Source organism: Carcharodon carcharias, chromosome 21, assembly GCF_017639515.1.
Source record: "Carcharodon carcharias isolate sCarCar2 chromosome 21, sCarCar2.pri, whole genome shotgun sequence".
NCBI classification, from domain to species: domain Eukaryota; kingdom Metazoa; phylum Chordata; class Chondrichthyes; order Lamniformes; family Lamnidae; genus Carcharodon; species Carcharodon carcharias.
Genome location: NC_054487.1, coordinates 40,106,733 through 40,126,937, shown reverse-complemented (window position 1 = coordinate 40,126,937; position 20,205 = coordinate 40,106,733). Strand labels below are relative to the sequence as shown.

The window sequence follows — 20,205 nt, the reverse complement described above, 5'->3', positions numbered from 1 at the left end:
GGGTTGAGAAACTTATCAGCTATGATTGAATGGCGGAGCAGACTCGATTGGCCGAATGGCCTAATTTCTGCTCCTATGTCTTATGGTCTTATGGTCTCTCCGTCATCTCTCGATGTTGAGACGTTCTAGAAAGAAGTGCAGACTGGTAATTGCTCAAGCCAGGTAAGGGTTTTTTCTTATCATTCTGTGGAGAGGGTCAGCCATGGTTCAGTGTTAGCATTCTCTCCTGAGACTGAAGATTGTGGATGCAAGTCCCACTCCAGAGAAATAAGCACATAATCCAGGCTGACATTCCAGTGTAATGTTGAGGGAAGTGCCATCATTTGGATGTATGTTAAACTGAGGCCTCATTTCCCCTCTGAAATGGATGTAAAAGATCCAATGGCATGATACAAAGAAGAGCAGATGCGTTCTCCTGATGTTTTAGCCAATATTTATCTCTCTTTTTCACCCTCCAGATCACTAAATTATCTGATTATTGTCACATTACTGTTTGTGGGTGCTTGCTGTGTGCAAATTGACTGCTATGATTCCCACAGTGATTGCAACAGTGACTGCACTTCAAAAGTACTTCAGTGTCTGGAAAAAGCTTTGAGACAACCTGAGGTTGTGAAGGCGCTATATGAATGAAAATTTTTTGTTTTAGCGGAGAGCTTTAAGGGACTTCTCTGTAGCGGATTGGTACATCATGTAGACAGTTTTTTGAAAGATGCAAACAACTCTTCAAAAGCCTTTCCATACTTTGATGTACATTTTTGCACATAAAAATCAATAGACAGATATGAAGTCAGGTTAATTGCTCAGTTGTGGGGTTTTTGTTATTTTTTGAGAATTCTAAGCGAGAGTTAATCAATTTTTTAAAAATGGCTTAATGATTTTTTTTAAAGAAAAATGAAGGTAAGCTTAGTTATTGCAATACTTGAAAGTTTTAAATAAATACACTGATTTAAAAGTTTCGCACATTGCGGACAGTAAATAGTGAGTCCTTCCTACATCTTCGGGGCTGCCAGGGATTCTTGATTTTTTTTCTCTCTTTTATCGATCGGTAGCTTTGACCAGATTTTTATTACCCTGCTACTCAATGTTCATTACGTGATTTTATGTTGGTTCATGTGGTCTTTGCACTAAAAGGTAATGAACAGCTGTGTCCAAAGCAAGGTTTCACTACATTTCCTTGTAGTAATGGAATTACCTTTGTGATCCTGTATCGACAGGAGTATGTAACAAAGAGTCCATTAACCAAGGGCTCTTTTAAATTTGCATTTGTCATTAATTTGTGCTGAATGATTCCAGCCTGTGGTACAGTATGACGTTCCCTGTTGTGACTAGTGCTATCTTCATGCCACCTTTAGATCGGAATGCAGGATTATACTTACGTACCGCTAAATCAAATCAAAGATGGAGTCACTGTAAACGTGTATGGTGTTGTGAAATTCTTCAAGCCTCCATATCGCAGTAAAGGAACAGGTACGTAAGAATATATGGCTTACACATGGTCAAAGTAAAGTCATTCGAAGGATGAGGGGTGATCTCATCGAGGCTTACAAAATTCTTACAGGGTGTGACAGGGTAGATGTGGACAGGATATTTCCCCTGGCTTGTGATTCTAGAACCAGGGGATACAGAAGAAGCGCAGGCCATTTAGGGCTGAGATGAGGAGGAGTTTCTTCATCGGAAGTTGGTGAATCTTTGGATTCTCTTACCCAGAGGACTATGGAAGCTCAAGCACTGAGAATGTTCAAGACAAAAATTGATTGACTTCTGATGCTAATGACACCAAGGAATATGGGGGTAGTGGAGGAAAATGGCTTAAAGGTAGATGATCAGTCATGATCTGTTTGAATTGTGGAGCAGGCTCGATGGGCTAAATGGCCTACTCCTCCTATACACCTAAGAGTATAACATTATAAAAATAATGTGCATTCCTATATTGCCAAAGATGATTATAGGGTTAAGAGGCTTCATTTATCATTAAAAAACTAGGAACTCAGGGATTCTTTTCTTGAGAGCAGAGAAGGACAAGGTGGAGATCTGATAGAGGAGTTCAAAAATTGGAAGGGGTTTTGAAAATGTAAGCAGAGAGAGACTATTTTCATTGTATGCTGAGCATATCAGTGAACACATTAGAGGCCATTTATTAGAACGTGAGATGTCCTATTAGAAACAGTGGTGAAGCAGAATCCAAAATATGGTTTTAAAGAAAAATAGATAAATCTTTGAAAGAGAATAATTTGGAAGGATATGAGGAAAGAGCAGGGGAATAAGATAAGTGGGTGGTTCATTCATATAGCCGACACTGGTATGATAGACTGTCACATTAAGATTCGTTCAGTGCTGTGTAATTCTTTGACCATGCACAACATGTGCATATATATTTACATACTTTACATATATATTTACATGCTTTACAATATATATAGAAATATATACTAATTATAATTAAAGCATGTAATATGAATGGAAACATATACAGTCAAGTAAATGTTTTGTTGGAAAATGTTACATTTATTGTTGAAACTGGAAATAGAAGGATGCATTTGCTTTACGATGTATCTTGTATTACTGACTGCTGTTCAGCATTGTTGTTTGATAGAATTGCTGTCTTACTGTTTGAGCAGCTGGATTAATGGTGGAGCTAGGGTGATATAAAAACAGAAAGTGCTAGAAATACTCAGCAACTCTCAGCAACTGTGAAGAGAGAAACAGAGTTAATGTTTCAAGTCAAGTACGACTCTTCTTCAGAACTCAGCTCTCGAGATCAACATTTATTACCCATCCCTAATTGCCCTTGAGAAGTGACCTTGAACCACCACCTTGAGCCACTGTAGCCCATGTGGTGTAGGTACGCCTACAGTGCTATTAGGGAAGGAGTTCTATGGTTTTGACATAGCGACAGTGAAGGGAACGGCGGTAAAGTTCTTTGTCAAGGTGGTATTTGATTTGGACAGGAACTTGGAGGTGGTGGTGTTCCCATGTGTCTGCAGCCCTTGTTCTTCTAGGTAGTAGAGGTCATGGTTTGGAAGGTCCTGTTGAAGATTCCATAGTGAATTGCTGCAATGCATCTTGTAGATGGTACTCACTGCTGCCACTGTGTGCCAGTGGTGGAGGGAGTGAATGTTTAAGATGGTGTATGGAGCACCAATGAAGTGGACTGCTTTGTCCTGGATGGTTTTGAGTTCCTTGAGTGTTGTTGGAGCTGTACTCATCAAGGCAAGTGGAGAATATTCCATTACATTACTGATTTATGCCTTTTAGATGGTTTTCAGGTTTTGGGAGCCAGGAGGTGTTGCTTACTGCAGGATCCCCATGCAGAAAGCCCCTGACCTGCTCTTGTAACCACAGTATTTATGTGGCTTGTCCAGTTAAGTTTCTGGTGAATGGTGACTCCCAGAATGTTAATGGTGTGGGATTAATCAATAATATTGTAATTAAAAGTAGAGGGGATGTAGTCATTGCCTGGCAGGTGTGGCACAAATGATACTTACTGCTCATCAGCTCAAACCTGAATGTTTTCTGGGTTTTGCTGCATGTGGGCATGGATTGCTTCAGTATATAAGGGGTTGTGAATGCAACTGAAGACTATGCAAACATCAATGAACACCCTCACTGATATTATGTTGAAAGGAAGGTCGTTGATGAAGCAGCTGATATGCTTGGCCTCTAATAATCTTCTTCATCATCATCATCATCACTGTCACCATCACCATCATGTGTGCTCTGCCTCAAGGCAGGTCCTTGGCTCATACTAGCCTTTCCATGTCTCTCTATCCTGTGCTAGTCTTTTCATTTGCCAGTAACTTCCTTCAATTTACAGGCCATCCAGCATTGATATTCTCTTCCTCTTTTTCCTTGGAATCTTCCCTCCATAACGTCTCTTACTAGCCCATTTCCTCTTAAGATGTGCCCTGCTCCCTCTGCCTTTTCTTAATTACGTTCAGAAAATTTCTTTGTTCATTCACTCTCCTCAGCACTTCATTATTTGTCACTTTTTCTGTCCATTTGATCCTTTCCATTCTCCTCCAAAGCCACATTTCAAAACTATTTAGCAAATTGGTCTCCTCCTTCTGTAAGTTTCTCATCGATACAAACCAAGCTATTTACAATTCGCGTTTTGAGTTTTCAGTTTTTCAGAGTATTCAGCTTTCTGGTTAGCTACTGTCTCTTACCAAATACAGCCTTTCCCATTGCTGTCCTTGTTCTTATTTCTTTTCTGCATCTTCCATCTGCAGATATTATGCTTCCTAAATACTTGAGTTCTGGCACCTCTTCAAGTTCTCTTCCTTCTACGAACATATGAATATTTCTTGGTGACTTTTAGGTATGCATCGCTTTGGTTTTGTCAATTTTCACTTTCATTCCGAAGTTCAGGCCTGCTGTTACTAACCTATTCAATAGCTCTTGTAATCTTTCCTCTGTCCTTGCTACACGTACTTTGTCATCTGCAAATCTAACTGATGTTACCATTTTCCCCCAACCTTAATGCCAGATTCAGTCTTCAAATGCTTTGTTGATCATTGCTTCTGCACAGACATTGAAGAGGATTGGTGATAACCAACACCCTTGCTGAACTCTTCTTGGTTCCAACTCCTCACTGGCTGCTCTCATGGTTGCAGTTTATCCCATGTACAGATTTCTTATGAGTCGTCTATCTCTCCGGTCTACTCCAATGTCTTTCCGCGCTTTCGAGAGCTTAATCCAGTCAACCAGATCAAAATCTTTTTCAAAATTTATGAAACAAACATATTGTTTCCTGTCCAAACTCTAAACTGCATTCACTCATTAATCTTATAATGCCAATTGCTTCTCTTGTCCCTCTTCCTCCCTGGAATCCAAACTGGTCATTTCTGCTGTAGCTTTTTGCCTTCCCACCCATTCTCTTTGTTGCAACTCTCAAGAAAACTTTTGATGCATGGGCAATCAGTCTAATTGTATGAAAGTCAGAGCATTGGCATGCCTTCGGCTTCTTTATAGGCTGATCATTATTGTCTGTGTGAAGTCCTCTGCTCATTTTCTTGAGCACATATCTTTACACAGCTTAGTAAACATTGGTATTCAGTTCTTTCCCATGTTTTTAATCAACTCTGTAGGTATTTCATCTATTCCAGCTACTTTTCCAGTTTTTATCTTATTTATTGCTGCTCTTATCTCACTCTCTAGTATTTCTGGCCAATGAAATCAATATTAATATTACTGTCTTTATCCAGCTCAATCATTTCGGGGTTTTCATTTTTTGCATGTAGTTCTTCAGTATGCTCTTTCCATCTTTCTCTTATTTCACCAGAGTCTGTTAATAAAACACCTTCCTTATTCTCTAACGCTATTGTTTTCAGTACTTAATGCTGAGTGCCAATAATCTCCTTTTTCATACATAATGTCTACCCTTCATGGTCAAGCCAATTCTTTGAGCATATCAAACTGCTCTTTTCTGAAATTGTTATTCAAGTGTCGTATCTCAGCTTGCCTTCTTCAACATTGATATTCTTTCATTTTCTCTTTTCTTCCATTGTTTGAGTCATTCCTCTTAAAAACCCTATATCCCTCCTTCCTTGACAGTTTCTTGAATCTGTTTCCACTGCTCACTTGTATTGATGGTATCCTTGTCTTTTCTAGCTATTGCTTTGTTCACTTCATTTGCAAATACTTCATTTACTTCTTTCAGCCTCTCTAGGCTTCACTGTTTTCTGCCTTGGGTCTTCTTCAATTGAAGTACTCTTCCCATTTTCACAACATTATGATCTGAGTCTGCTCCTGGCTGAGCTTTTGCGTTCTTAACACTATTCCTGTATCGTTGTCTCACCTCCACTTGAAATCTTCCTGTATTGCCAAACATTTTCCATGCATAACGTCGTCTTTTATGTTGCCTGAACCATGTATTTGTTATCATGAATCCTGATCTTCTGCACAAATCTTCCAGTTTTTGGCCTTGCTCAATTTCTCCAAGACCATATGGCCTCCAATAATCACGACCATTTCCCTTTGTGCTCGGTATGACTCCAACCAGTGGAGAGGTTCCCTCCTGGTTCTCATTGACTATATTGCTCAAGCAAAGCTTTTGGTTCACTAAGACACAGTTTATGTGGTGCCATACTAAAAATGTCACATCTATTTGATGGCTGGATAAGAGAGTTGCGAAGCGAGACAAATGAGAAAAATGATTTACGGAATGTTTTTCGATGTGAAGCATATGACAGGTTTCCAAGGTGGGTCAACTTTGCTACTTAAAGAAATTGAGTGTTTTTTATTCATCTATTAGCTTCCTCTGATGCTTTGGTTCTCTGTATGGATGAGTCGTATCCACATTTCATTACAATCCTTCCCATTGAGTAAAATTGAGATGCGGAATGTTAAAACATGAGTATGTTGTTAATCTTCATTTTACAGGCAGATTGTAAAGCAGTGATCTGCCATCTGCTGTTGAAAGTAAGACAACAGATGCTCTTCACCTACATATTTCTTAAGTGGCAGCTTGCTATAAACTTAGGCCATTCATTTGACTCTTGTGCATGAAATATCTTCACGTACCATGAGGCAAAGCTAAAGTCTGACTGTTATATTATGGTCCTGGTTTACAACAGTTCGCATTTGTTTTTGCTAGAGGTGTCAATCCTCCCTAAAATCAGAATGTAATATTATTTAAAACGTTTCATTAAATGTTCCTTATCCACAGCTTTAAGTTAGGCAAAGCATAGCTATTGCAAATGGAAACATTTGAAGACTTATTCTAAACAAAAACAGAATTACCTGGAAAAACTCAGCAGGTCTGGCAGCATCGGCGGAGAAAAAAAGAGTTGACGTTTCGAGTCCTCATGACCCTTCAACAGAGCTGAGTGAATCCAAGGAAAGGTCACCTAGTTCTGTTGAAGGGTCATGAGGACTCGAAACGTCAACTCTTTTCTTCTCCGCCGATGCTGCCAGACCTGCTGAGTTTTTCCAGGTAATTGTGTTTTTGTTCTGGATTTCCAGTATCCGCAGTTTTTTGTTTTTATCTTTGAAGACTTATTGTGTTGTTTTAAGCTGTAGCCTAGCCAGGGCAGCACTATAAGTACCTGATACTCCTGTACAGAGAATTACAGAGTGTACAGCATAGAAACAAGACATTCAACCCAACTGACCATTGTTATGCCGCACATGAACCTCCTCGCCTCCACATCCCCACCCCCAACTATACTCCCTCTCACCCAACAGCATGTCTTTCTGTTCCCTTCCCCTTCCACGTTTGCCCAGATTCCCCTTAAATGCATCTATGCTAGTCACCTCAGCTAATCCTTCCCAGATTCTAACCATTTTCTGCTGAAGAAGTTTCCCCTGAAATCTCTATTTGATTTATTAGTGACTATCTCATATTGACGACCCCTAGTTTTAGACTCCCCAACAAGTGGGAACATCTTATCTGTCCACCCTATCAAACTCTTTTGTAATTTTAAAGGTCAGCTCTCAGTCTTTAATTTTTTTTCTGGAAAAGAACTCTAACTTGTTCACTCTCTCCAGATAGTAATCAAGTCTCAGTTCTGACATCATACTTGTAAATCCTTTTCTTTGCACTTTCCCTGTATGCTTTCTGTACTATGAAGACCAGAACAGTCCACCTGTAGGTGACCCTCTAATGAGTATCTTCAATCTTAAAAATGTCACACAATGGCCGCTGTTTTATATTAAGAGTACTTCACTCTGTGTTTGTGTAGACTGGTCACCAAGTTGTCACAAATTGTTCAAAATACTTCCTGAACTTCTGTTTCATACCCAGTGACCAGTCTCAATGGCCAAAACTAAGACATCAGCAAAAATAACAGCATTCAAAAAAATGATACATTTGGCAATAGCATGATTGTATTTATCCATTGAATTAATACTTTTTTCTTTCATTGCCTTCCTCACAGTTGTTACTTCAAAGGCTTCAGGCTCTCCCAAGAGCCCGGGCCTGGGCTTTTGCAGACAGCTAGGAGCTGACTTTGGATTGTTCAACCTGAACATGTAGTTTGTGCCACATTCCCAACGATGCAGCAGTGAACTGCATGTACGAAGGAATACTTTCTCTTAGCAATTTATGTTCAAAAGTCTTTCAAAATTATTTTAACAATGTCTAGAGGAAAGATTTCAAAGGGTTTTTTCCCAGAGAGAGACAAAAATGGTAGTGTGTCGATTTGTTTTGTTCTGCATAAACAAGAGAAAGGGGAGCGAGAGAGATGAAGGAAAGAATCTCCCATTCGTCATGCAATGGTAGTTTAGTTTTTAATAAGATGAATTTTGAAGATTGCTGTTTAGCTCACCTGGTTCTGTTGACAGTAATGTCAGCACTAATGGGGCAGAGAGACACAAAAATGCAGGAAATGGTAGATGGGCAGCTTCTATCCTCACTTTAATTTGTTTTCTTATTTGAAAAGGAAAGTAGAATCGGGAAACAGATAAGAACATATAGCATGTAAGAGATGTGCTGGAGGGAAAGTGATCTGAGGGTGATAGGGCTGCTTGCTCTCTGCCCTCAGGGATGGTGATGTGGTTGGAAGATTAAGGGTGAGGTGAGTGACAACAGAGCAAGGCTCTGAGGATAATGAGATTAAGGAAATAGTTCATAAAGGATCCAGTAGAGGTTTTGATGTGAATGAAGGTGTGCTCTGGTGGGTGAGAGTAGTGAAATTTGAGGGGTGATGAGATAATGCAGGAAGAAGAGGTTGTGGGGAAGTATAAATGAATGGGGTTATGAGAGTGAGCTAATGCCAAATCTTTTCAATGGTTCCCACCCCAAGTACAACCCGCAGTCATTGGTGGCTCAGTTCCCTCCTACAAAACCCCCCACCACCCACCTGAAAGGAAAGAAGCAAAAGAGAAAAGAGAAGCAATTAGCACTAAAACGGGAAAAGCTGGAGAAAGGAAATAACTAGTATTTTAATATTGAGAGAAAAAGCAGTAAGAGAGAGACCATATCCTCTCACTCATCAGCCCCGATATTACAGAGAGTCAGGTCCCCTCAGGTTCTGATGAATTCAGTGACAGGCTGATGAACATTTTTTGTCCCCATCGCCCAGTCTCAGTTAGGTTGATTGAAAGATCAGCTGACTGCTGGGAGGGTAGGCTTCGGGTGGCTGGCAGGAGCCAAGAACCAAGGGGAAGGAGGGAGGGACGGATCAAAAAGGCTGGGTTTTCGAGTTTTTGTATGTTGGGGAAAATGGGGTGCGGGTTGGGGGGAGATCACAGGCCAGAGTATCAGTTGGGGGAGATTGGATATCACAGCCAAGGGAGCACAGAGGAGTGAGGGATCAGAAAGCTCAAGGCAAGGGGAGATCAGAAAGGCAGGGTCACTGGGAGATTGCGAGTCGGAGGAGAGAATGGGCTGTCAGGGTTGGGGCTGAGTCTGGACTTTGAGGTGAGGGGGGGTTGGATATGGGGGCGAGAAATAGGATTGATCATGCTCCTCTGTGTTGCCAAGTAGTGCAGGAAAGGCATTGCCCATTTCAGGCAGCAGTCCTCCCTACCTTTAGTTGACCGGTTTCCTGACGCCAGCAAAAAAACTTAAAATGGAGATAAAACCTGAGGAATGCAGCCTCGGTAAAATATTTATATGGGTGAACTGGGAGTGGGTTGCTTGCCTGCCCCATAAGCCCACCTCTGTTAAAACCAGGTGGGCAGCTTTGAAATTTGAGATATTTTACACCCCACCCAATCCAAACCCACCCATTTCCAGGGGTTAAAATTCCACTCATTGTACAAAACATCATAGAAAATTAAAAACGAGCAGCCTGGGACTTGATTAATTTTACCGCCATCCATTAAAGTTTTTTTATGATATTCAAATTCTCCATTTACTACCAAATGATCTGAAGGGATGGGGGCAAATGTGACATTAGCTGCTGCTCTCCGGATGGTGTGTTCTGATTGAACATGGCATTACCTGGAGGGCAAAATCAGTGCCTAAGTCAGTCCTCATTAGCCTTGTGCTTCATCCTGTAGGAGAATTGACTGCTTACTTTTGTCAGTAAAGTACAAGATGTAACAATAGGAAGAATGGGTAAAATTCAGTAGAGAGTTGCAGCTCAGCAGTCTGAGGCACTGAGATATTGCATCATCATGATTGCCAGAGGGCAAGATTCTCATTTAACTATCAGGATAAGTTCTTGTGGACCCCTTCATTGTTTGATAAGGTGGTGATCAAAGATTGGCTCATTAAAGAATGCATTTACTAATTAGAACTACTAACAGAAATGCAAGTTTGAGTTTGGTTAACTTTCCATTTTTTTGGCAAGCTCACCTTTTTTTAGCTGATGCAGACAGCTTGAATTCCTTGTTCTGGGTTCAGTTGAGCTTTGAATCTTATTAGTAAGCAAGAATGACTTGGGAGAGAGATAAAATTGGGGTGCATAGCGACCATTTTTCAGGTGCCTTGTGATCTTATAAGGTGTCAAAATGGAGGCATGAATTGTGTACAGACTTACAACTAGAAGTGCACTGCCCACATATTGGATGAGGACAAACAAAAGGTGACTTTATCCACATCTGACAGACATTAAGCCCTTTGCATATAGAAATGTGGAGCCTAACAGATGCTTCTTATCTCTACTGCAGCACGGCTTTTCATGGGCATTGACTGTACTAGGGTAAAGCCAACCTAAGCATCCCCTACATAAAATAAAGAGAAGTACTTAATCTCAGTTGCTATCCCAATTGCTATTGTTCCTGGTCCTGAACCTTGAAACCACTCCCCCTTACACCTCCAGGTCCTGATCTCTGGTGTTTCTTCCCTCCCTGACTTGCTCCAACCTCCAGGATCCCTGATCTTTCCACGTGAGGCTTTCTGCCCTGAGTCCAGACATTTAACTGGAGCACCTACAGTCCTCTGCCTCCAATGCTGAAATGCAAAATAGACAATGCCAGATTTTACTCCCTAGAATTTAGCGCCCAATTTAGCAGCCTCAGGCTGCTACAAAAAGGTTTCAACAAATTGTCCATAATAGTGAGTAATAAACACTTAGGCTGCATTGGTGTATTTCAGCCATGCGAGTTCCTGGTTTCCATTAAGCCGGCACCAGAATGAGATGAAGTGAGGAAATGGTTGTCCCAAGGGCAATTTGGAAGAATTCCACTGGCAAGGACATGCTGTTGGCCAGCCCTAAGCAGCATTGTAAAGCATTGTTGTATAGGTAATCAAATGAAGCAGCAGAAATTCCTGACAACATGTCACTATTATCTGAAGCTCAGTGGGGTAGATTTTAAATTTTGGGTGATTGATCAGTGGAACTGGTTGGCCAATTGGTCATTCATTCTGGCAATGAGCTGCAGGGCACTAAACAGGCCTTGGAATGAGGCCTACAAGTTGGACCCCCAGCAGCTGTCAGCAAGGTAAATTACATATGGGGGGGCAGTCATGACCACCATGGAGAGCGGGGGTCGCGGAGTGACACTGGCCCAAATTAATTTTGTGGGCTCCAAAGGAGGCACTCTTGCACCACCAGCACCCAGTAAAATAGTCCAACATTTCCTTTACTTCCATCGTTCATGGATGTAATGGTAGCTAGTGTGATGCACGTTCTGACCAGTTCTGTCTTAAAATCGTAATCTGAGTCCGATTTACAACATAAGACACCAATTTCCATAATAAAAGGGGCCTACCGCCTGAATCAGGCATGTGCTTTAGAAACTTGACAGGAGTCCTTTTCAAAATGGCTCCAGCTGACTTGCTGGTTGTAGATAATAATCTGTACTCTGTGGCTTTAATAATAGCTGTCCCTTTAATGGTGCGGTTGCCTTTAAGGTCCAGGATTGCTCTTCCTGTCTCCTGGCTGTGGTCAATATGTGTCTGACAGAGTGTCCATGTGGGACCTTCTTTATTCACAGAGCCACAGAGCTATAATGGCACAGAAGGAGGCTATTTGGCCCATTGTGTCTTCACCAGCTCTCCAAATGAGCATTATGACCAAGTGCCATTGCTCTGCCTTTTCCCCATACTCTTGCATGTTGTTTCTATTCAAATAATCATCTAACGCCCTCTTGAATGTCTCGATTGAACCTGCCTCCGCCACACTTCCAGGCAGTGCATTCCAGACCCGAACCACTCGTTGTGTGAAAAAGCTTTCTCTCATGTCACATTTGCTCCTTTTGCAAATCTCTTTAAATCTGTGTCCTCTTGTTCTTGATCCTTTTACAAGTAGGACCAGCTTCTCCCTATCTACTCCGTCCAGCCCCCTCATGATTTTGAGCATCTCTGTCAAATCTCCTCTCGGCCGCCTTCTCTCCAAGGAGAACAGTCCCAACCTCTCCAATCTATCTTCATAACTGAAGTTTCCCATCCCTGGAACCATTCTTGTAAACCTCTTCTGAACTCTCTCCAATGTGTTCACATCCTTCCTATAATGTGGCACACAGAACTGTGCAAAATATTCCAGCTGAGGTCTAATATAAATTCAGCATAACCTCCTTGCTTTTGTACTCAACACCCCTATTAATAAAGCCCAGCATACAATACACTTTATTAACTGCGCTCTCCACCTGTCCCGCCACCTTCAATGATCTATGCATATACACACCCAGGTCTTTCTGTTCCTACACCCCTTTCAAAATTTCACCCCTTATTTTATATTGTCTGTCCATCTTCTTTGCACCATATACTTCACCTCACACTTCTCTGCATTGAACTTCATCTGCTACCTATCTGCCAACCCCACCAACTATGTCCTCTTGAAGTTCCACACCATCCTCCTCGCAGCTCACAACACTCCCAAGCTTCATATCATCCGCAAACTTTGACGTTGTCCCCTCACACCAAGATCTAGATCATTAAAAAAATCAGGAAAAGCAAGGGTTCCAATACTGACCCATGGGGAACTCCACTACAAACCTTCCTCCAGCCCGAAAAATATCCATTGGCCATTACTCTCTGCTTCCTATTTTTCAGCCAATTTTGTATCCACATTGCTACTGTCTCTTTTATTTCATGAGCAATAACTTTTCTTAGAAGTCTGTTGTATGGCACTGTGTCAAATGACTTTTGAAAGTCCACATACACCGCATTACCCTCATGACCTTTTCTGTTATCTTTTCAAAAAAAATCTCCAGCAAGTTAGGTAAACGCTATTTCCCCTTTAGAAATCCATGCTGGTTCTTCCTTATCAACACATATTTTTCCATATGACTACTAATTCTGTACCGAATAATTGTTTCTAGAATCTTGCCCACCCCTGAAGCTTAACTGGCTAGTTTGTAATTACTAGGCTTATCCTTGCAACATTTTTTGCACAAGTGCGTAATGTTTGCAGTTCTCTAGTCCTCTGGCACCACCCCTGAGTCTAAAAAGACTTAAAGGTTATGGCCAGTGCCCCTGCAATTTCTACTTTCACTTTCTTCAATATCCTTGGATGCATCTCGTCTGGTCCCGGTGTCTTGTCAATTTTAAGTACCAGCAATCTGTTCAACACTTCCTCCTGGTCAATTTTGAACCCTTCTAGTGACAGAGTTTCCTTGTTTGTCACCATGGCCTGGGTAGCATCTATCTCCTTGGTAAAGGTGGATGCAAATAATTCATTTAATACCTCAGCCATGGCCCCTTCGTACACGTGTAAATTCCCTTTTAGGTCCTTCATCGGCCCTACTCTTCTTTTTACCACCATTTTACTATTTATATATCTACAGAAGACTTGGGATTCCCTTTTATGTTGGCTGCCAGTCTTTTCTCATAATCCCTCTTTGCTTCTCTAACGTGCTTTTTCACCTCCCCTCTGAACCTTCTGTATTCCTCTTGGTTCTCAGTTGTATTTTCTACCTGACACCTGTCATAAGCTCACATTTTATTATTTTCAATCTCCTTTTTCATCCAGGGAGCTCTGGATTTGTTTGCCCTACCTTTCCCTTTTGATGGAATATATCTTGACTGTGCTGGAACCAATTCTTTTTTGAAGGTAGTCCATTGTTCAGCTAATTATTCCTTTTCTGGATTGCCTATCGTCCTTTTCCATCATCATCCTAAAACGTACAATACAATAATCACTGTCTCCTAAATGCTCCCCCACTGACACTTGATCTACTTGGCTCTCCTCATTTTCAAGAACCAGGGCCAACAGTGCGTCTTTTCTTGTTGGATTGGACACATACTGTGGTAGAAAATTCTCCTGAACACTATCTAGGAACTTTTGTCCCTTTCTGCTCTTTACACTACCACTGTCCCAGTCTATATTCAGGTAATTAAAGCCCCCCATTATAACTACTCTATAATGCTTTCATGTCTCTGTAATTTCCCTGCAGATCTGTTCTTCTATGTCCTTCTCATGATTTGGCAGTCTATAGGCTACAGCGAGCAATGTCATTGCGCCCTTTTTGTTTCTTCACTCTAGCTAAATTGATTCTGTCCTGGAATCCTCTAGGACATCCTCTTCCTCCAGCACTGCAATGCTCTCCTTAACCAATACTGCCACCCCTCCTCCTTTCATTCCTTTCCTATCTCTTCTGAACACCTTGTAACCGGGAATATTTAATACCTGTTTCTGCCCTTCCTTGATCCAGGTCTCTGTTAGTGCCACAATGTCATATTTCCACGTGGCAATCTGCACCTGTAACTCCCCAATCTTGTTTACTATACTCCGTCCATTCACATACATGCATAGTAACCCTGATCTAGATTTTGTTACTTTCTCCATTACTCCGACTTTGCCTACTAACTTACTTTTCTTTATACTAGTGCTATCTGTCCCTCCCAGTATTTTGTGCCCCTTGGTATTCCCCTCTAATATTTTCCCACACCTCTGTCGAGTTAGTTTAAAGCTATCCCAACAGCAATAGCAAAGCGACCCACAGGGAACTCAGTCCTTCTCTGTTCAGGTGCAACCCATCTGGCTTGTACAGGTGCCATCTCCCCCAGAGCCAGTTCCAGTGTCCCAGGAGTATAAAGCCCTCCCTCCTGCACCATCTTTCCAGCCAGGCATTAATCTGCCTTATCCTCCTATTTCTCTACTCACTGGCACGGGGCATTGGGAGTAATCCGGAGATTACTACACTTGAGGTCCTGCTTGCTAATTTCCAATTAGCTCCCTAAATTCTGGTTGCAGGACCTCATTCCTTCCCTATCTAAGTCATTGGTACCAACGTGGACCCCACGACCTCTGGCTAATCACCGTCCCCCAGAAGAATGTCCTGCAGCTGCTTTGTGAAATCCTTGACCCTGGCACAAGGGAGGCCATCCTGGAGTCACGTCTACAGCCACAGAAATTCCTGTCTGTCCCCCTAATGAATGAATCCACTGTCATTATTGCTCTTCCTTTCTTCTTCCTCCCCTCCTGTGCAGCCGAGCCACTCATGGTGCCACAAACTTGGCTCTGACTACACTCCTCTGAGGAACCAGAGCCCTCACAGCTTCCAAACAGAAAACCGATTTGTGAGCAAAACCCCAGGGGACCCCTGCATTACCTGCCTACTTCTCTTGGACTGCCCGGTGGGGGCACCCATTCTCTACTTCCAGGCTCTTAAGCTGCAGAGTGACCACCTCTCTGAACATGCTATCCACGTATCTCTCAGCCTCGCGGTTGTGCCACAGTGACACCAAGCGCCACTCAAGCTTTGAAACCTGGAGCTCAAGTTTTTGCAGCTGGCAGCACTTCCTGCACATGTGGTCAGTTAGGACTCCGGTAAGGTGCATATTATATATGGACATATTACAGGACACACATTCCACTCAACTGAGCTGCCCAGCCATGTCTTAAACCTGCTTCCCTTACATTAACTTTATTCTACTTTGGATTATTTATTCTACTTTATTATAATGGCCCTAAATTCCCCTTATTCCTGGCACTTCTCAGTTAAACTCAAGTATAGCAACTTGGTTAAAAATATTACATTTTTCTAATTTACTTAACAGTTCCTATTAACCAAGGCTGCCGCTCTTCCTCCCGAGGAAAGGTAGAAAAAGAAAGGAGCATCTCCTCCCTTCTCATCGCACTCCCTCAGTCACAAAACTCCAACTGAAGCACTTGACTGCAGCCAAAAGCAACACTCCAGTGCAGACATTGAAGCCTTGGAGCAAGTCTGGGTACTCAGCTCCTGGTCCCTCAGAAAACTCTTCTGTGCCCTGCATGAACTGCACCTGAACATAACAGGAAAGGAATATAAGGACAAACAGTGCTGGAAAAACTCAGCAGGCCAGTTAGCCTCTGTGGAGGAAAATAGGAATGTTTCAGAACTGAGTTCTGATGAAAGGTCATCGACCTGAAATGATAACTCTGTTCGTCTGCACGGATGCTGCCTGACCTACCGAGTTTTTCCAGCATTTTTTACTCTTATTTCAGATTTCCAGGATCCTCAGAATTTTACTTTTGTGGAAAGGAAGATAAAGTTCACGATTAATTTCTGAAAACAGCTAAGTACTTTCCTTATCTTTTGTCATTAGCATGTTGCACCTTGCCTGGAAGTGTAATGAAGCTAACATGAGGTAAATGTTGATGTACTCCCTGTGAACAAATGTCCTAAAGCCACAAAAGGCAGTGTCAGCTGCTCAGAAGGATGCAGTGCAAAAATAACTCAATAAAACCTGAAATCTAATATCAGGTGAATAAAAATGTCATGGTGTTGTGGATTCCACCATCTCTCCCATCGCCAGCCACCCCCGCACTGTTAGAATCGCCTTGTAAACATCTCAATTACACCTCAATGCTGTATAGCTTCAGGTGAGAAGTACTGTAGGAGTAGCAATTAGCGAGATCATGAATGGATTCTTCAATTAGCACAAACGAAGAGACAAGTGATGAGACTGATTAGAGTGAGGAAGATGACACTTTTGTCAGCACATGATTCGGGAGTGAAAAAGAAACTTGAGATGGCTATTGGGCAGATAAATTGATGACAAATGATCAAGAGGTACTGAAAGAAGACTGTGCCTCAATAATATAATGAAATAGGTAAGTGCAATGGCAATTGACCTGTGTAGAGACTAGAAAGCATAGAATAATTTGGCCACTACCATTGAAGAAAGGAAGTGTTAGGAAACGAAGGGTGTGGTGCATTAGAGAGAAAATCATAAATATTTTCAGCACTGGATTTATCATCCTGGAAGTAATTAATGAACATTGATTTATGGTACCACTTTATGCTCTGTGTTGCTCATTCATTCGGACTGCTTTGTCAAACCAGCTTCCGAGACCCTCTGTTTCCGTCACCATTTCACAGTTTGCTTTTTTGCCCTTGCTTTGTAATTAGGTATTTACACCTGTCATGGCATTTGTCAGTGTATTTTAGCAAGAAGTACCAATGTCGTCTTAAATCAAATACCAGGCACAACATATCGAACATCTCGGATAGTTAATCTGCACAGAAGTTGGTTACTCCCAACCCCTGTGTTTCTTTTGTTGGTTTGTGAATGATCCGTATGAGCCAGTGACTGGGACAGAGAGGGTGCTGAGTGTGCAGATGTGTTTTGTTGAGAAGATGCAGCAGTGCCTTGTTGGCGCAGGATGAACAGCTGCATCTGGTGCCAGTGGGTGGTACAGTGCCTCAGTGACACCCGAGGAAGAGGTTGCTGATACCAACTGGCATGTAAATAATTCTAATAATTTTCACAGGCCATAATTAGAGAGCTGCTTCTCATTTTAAACGTATCCATTAAGTTGAGGTTGTAGGTCAAGTTGATTGACTGAGTTAGCTGCAAAGTCTGCTTGTGGTTTCTTGAGTGATCCAGTAAAAGTGATTGAACACAAATACTGTGCTTTTGTCTTCACGTATACACAAGCTATTTTTATGTTTCTTGGTGACAGCATTACTTGAGGAGAGAATGCGTATGAATGCGGCACTCTCTGTTTTGCTTGCAGTTTGCTTTCTTTCCCTGTTGGGCCTGTTAGAGAAGCATATGACACATATAGCGCTTACAAATGGTCATTCCACTTATTCCTGAAATCTCTAATGAATATTTGGTTTTATTGGCCTGGAATGTCCTGTAAATTTGTTCCAAAACAGATGCATAATTGATGCATATTGCCAGATTTGATGTGTGGCTTTGTCTTGTTTTTATGGGGCATTGACAAAGACCTTGGCGTGCACAGTCTCCTTTTCAGCTAAAACATGGAGTGTCATTTGAGCAGAATATATATGTATATGTTTTTAAAAATAGTTCAATTGCATCTTCTGCTCTGGCTTTCTCCTCTGTCTTCCTGCCCTGAAGGCCTAACTTGCTCATTGCTAATCACCATTCAGGGCTTTGACCAAATGGTCTTTATTGATGTTTGGGCCTTTACTGTTGAGGACATCATAACTTGTTCTTAACCTTTTCCAGCACGTGCACTTCAGATACAATTCACTGGACAAGGATTAATAATGAGTCAATATTCACAGACACAGCATCTTCTCTGTGTACCAGTCACTGGTGCTGAGGCCAATTGTAGTGTCTCTATCTGTATTCTGGCTAAGATCGACTGACTAGACCAAGACCAATGATTGGATTTGTAACCTTTCTCATCTGTATGGTCCATTGAGGGTGACTTTAACTCGGAACAGTTTGAGTACAAAAATATAATTTGCAGAAATAGCAGCTGAGCTCTTTGTCTCTTTCTTGTCAATCAATTCAGAGTTAAAAGGCTAAATTGTTAAGATAATATTGATGTGTTTGATAATCCAAGGACAGGTTGCTGGCCTGACCTTTGAATCCCCATTCTCAGTTTGCAGTGTCTCTTTTGAAATAATTTATGCGGTCTTAATTATGTTCCTGAATGTTGTCTGTGGTACTTAGGGGACCATTGACATTATATAATTAATAGGCATGGTTATTGACTGTTTAAAAATATCTGCTCTGCCTGTAGAGCAAGTGGGAGAGCTTACCATGTGCTCAGGATTTCAAAAGTGGCATCATGCGATTTATTTTGATGGATCACTGACCAGAGATTCCGAAGTGTTTGACAATCATTTGGGCAATGTCAGCCGGAAGATTATATGCTGTGTGCAAGCAGTATCTTAGATTTATTCAGTTTTCTGACCATCATCTGAATTTACAGATCTCAGTACTCATTCAATGGGGAACTTGAAGCTCAATTATAGAAAAACGAGAGAGAATTATCTAAAAAATATCTACATTCCTGATTGCTTAGCTTTTTCAAAACTAAGCAGCAAGATATTATAGTACCACAGTGAACAGAAGGAAAGGGTCTTTGATGGTTGTTCCCACTAATTAGCATGGCAAGTGCATTTTGATAATCCGTGATCAAGTAAAGTTAGATTATCTCAGCGATTGCCATTGCCCCAGTCTCCTGTTTGTGTAGTCGTGTGGTAGAGCTTGTAAGTCATTTATTCTAGTAGGGACAGTTAATTTTTTATTTCTTTTTTGGATGAGTAAAATAACAAACATTTACACTGTTGGAGTTAATTGTTCTATTTTGGTGTTTGATTCAATGTTTTGTATTCCATAGCAACATTTTTAAAAAAAGTTAGACAATGAATTTTTTAAATTAAACAAAAGGTAAGAGGGCAGCAAAGAACAAAAGCCACAGGAACAAACACATGAAGGTTAGAAGCAGAGGAAAACAAGAATCAAGGGGCAAAGTGAGCTGCTTTAACTAGGGGGAATCATTCTGATGAATGGGGATAAGGAAATTGAAGCTGTAAGAAGAAATAGACAAAACAGGGGGCAGCATAGAATAACTAGAAGAGAAAGATGGAAACAACAAGACTTGCATGATTAGGAAATGGTTCAGAACTAACATCACTGAAAAATGTGTGCACTCGTGTGTACATTCTGGGAATGAAGTGATATTTTCCAACTCCTGACTGCTGCACGATTCATTGTCACTTGCACAATTGAATGCTGACGTTTTTAAAAATCATTTTATCATGTAGGGCAGTCCTTGCCAAAGGCACAGCTGCCTGAATGTGCTCAGGGACAGGACTGCAGAAGTGCAGCTTTGCAGTTTCACCCCTTTCAGTCTAAAGACAATTTTGAGGGTGAAAAGTGCCAAAGCTGCACCCAAAATTTGCTAAGAACAGGGGCCTGCTTGCAACCCCAGAAGCTATGTGCTGTGGTGAACATTTCACTTACATAATGTACTGGTTATATTTTGTATTAGGAAAAAAAACTGGAGGCGATTATTCTACCATTAGGGGCAAACCTTCAAAACGATAGTTTGCACTTCTTGGAGCAATCAGCAAAACTGTGCCACCCAAAAGGTGGGCAAGGTTTTAGGTTGAGATTTTTTAGGAATTTATCACAAATGAACACAAAAGCATTCCATTTTTTTTGTCATACCCTTGAGATGA

At 41.4% G+C, this 20,205-nt stretch overlaps 1 protein-coding gene across 10 annotated transcripts in view; it reads left to right on the top strand.

The window, feature by feature from the left end:
• Positions 1-20,205, top strand: part of pot1 (protection of telomeres 1 homolog) — a 350,815-nt gene that overhangs the window by 111,971 nt on the left and 218,639 nt on the right. For all 10 annotated transcript variants that reach the window (XM_041216484.1, XM_041216483.1, XM_041216491.1 and 7 more), the window contains one exon: positions 1,353-1,467. In XM_041216484.1, the coding sequence (XP_041072418.1) occupies positions 1,353-1,467 (115 nt within the window). The remainder of the gene's footprint in view (positions 1-1,352; positions 1,468-20,205) is intronic.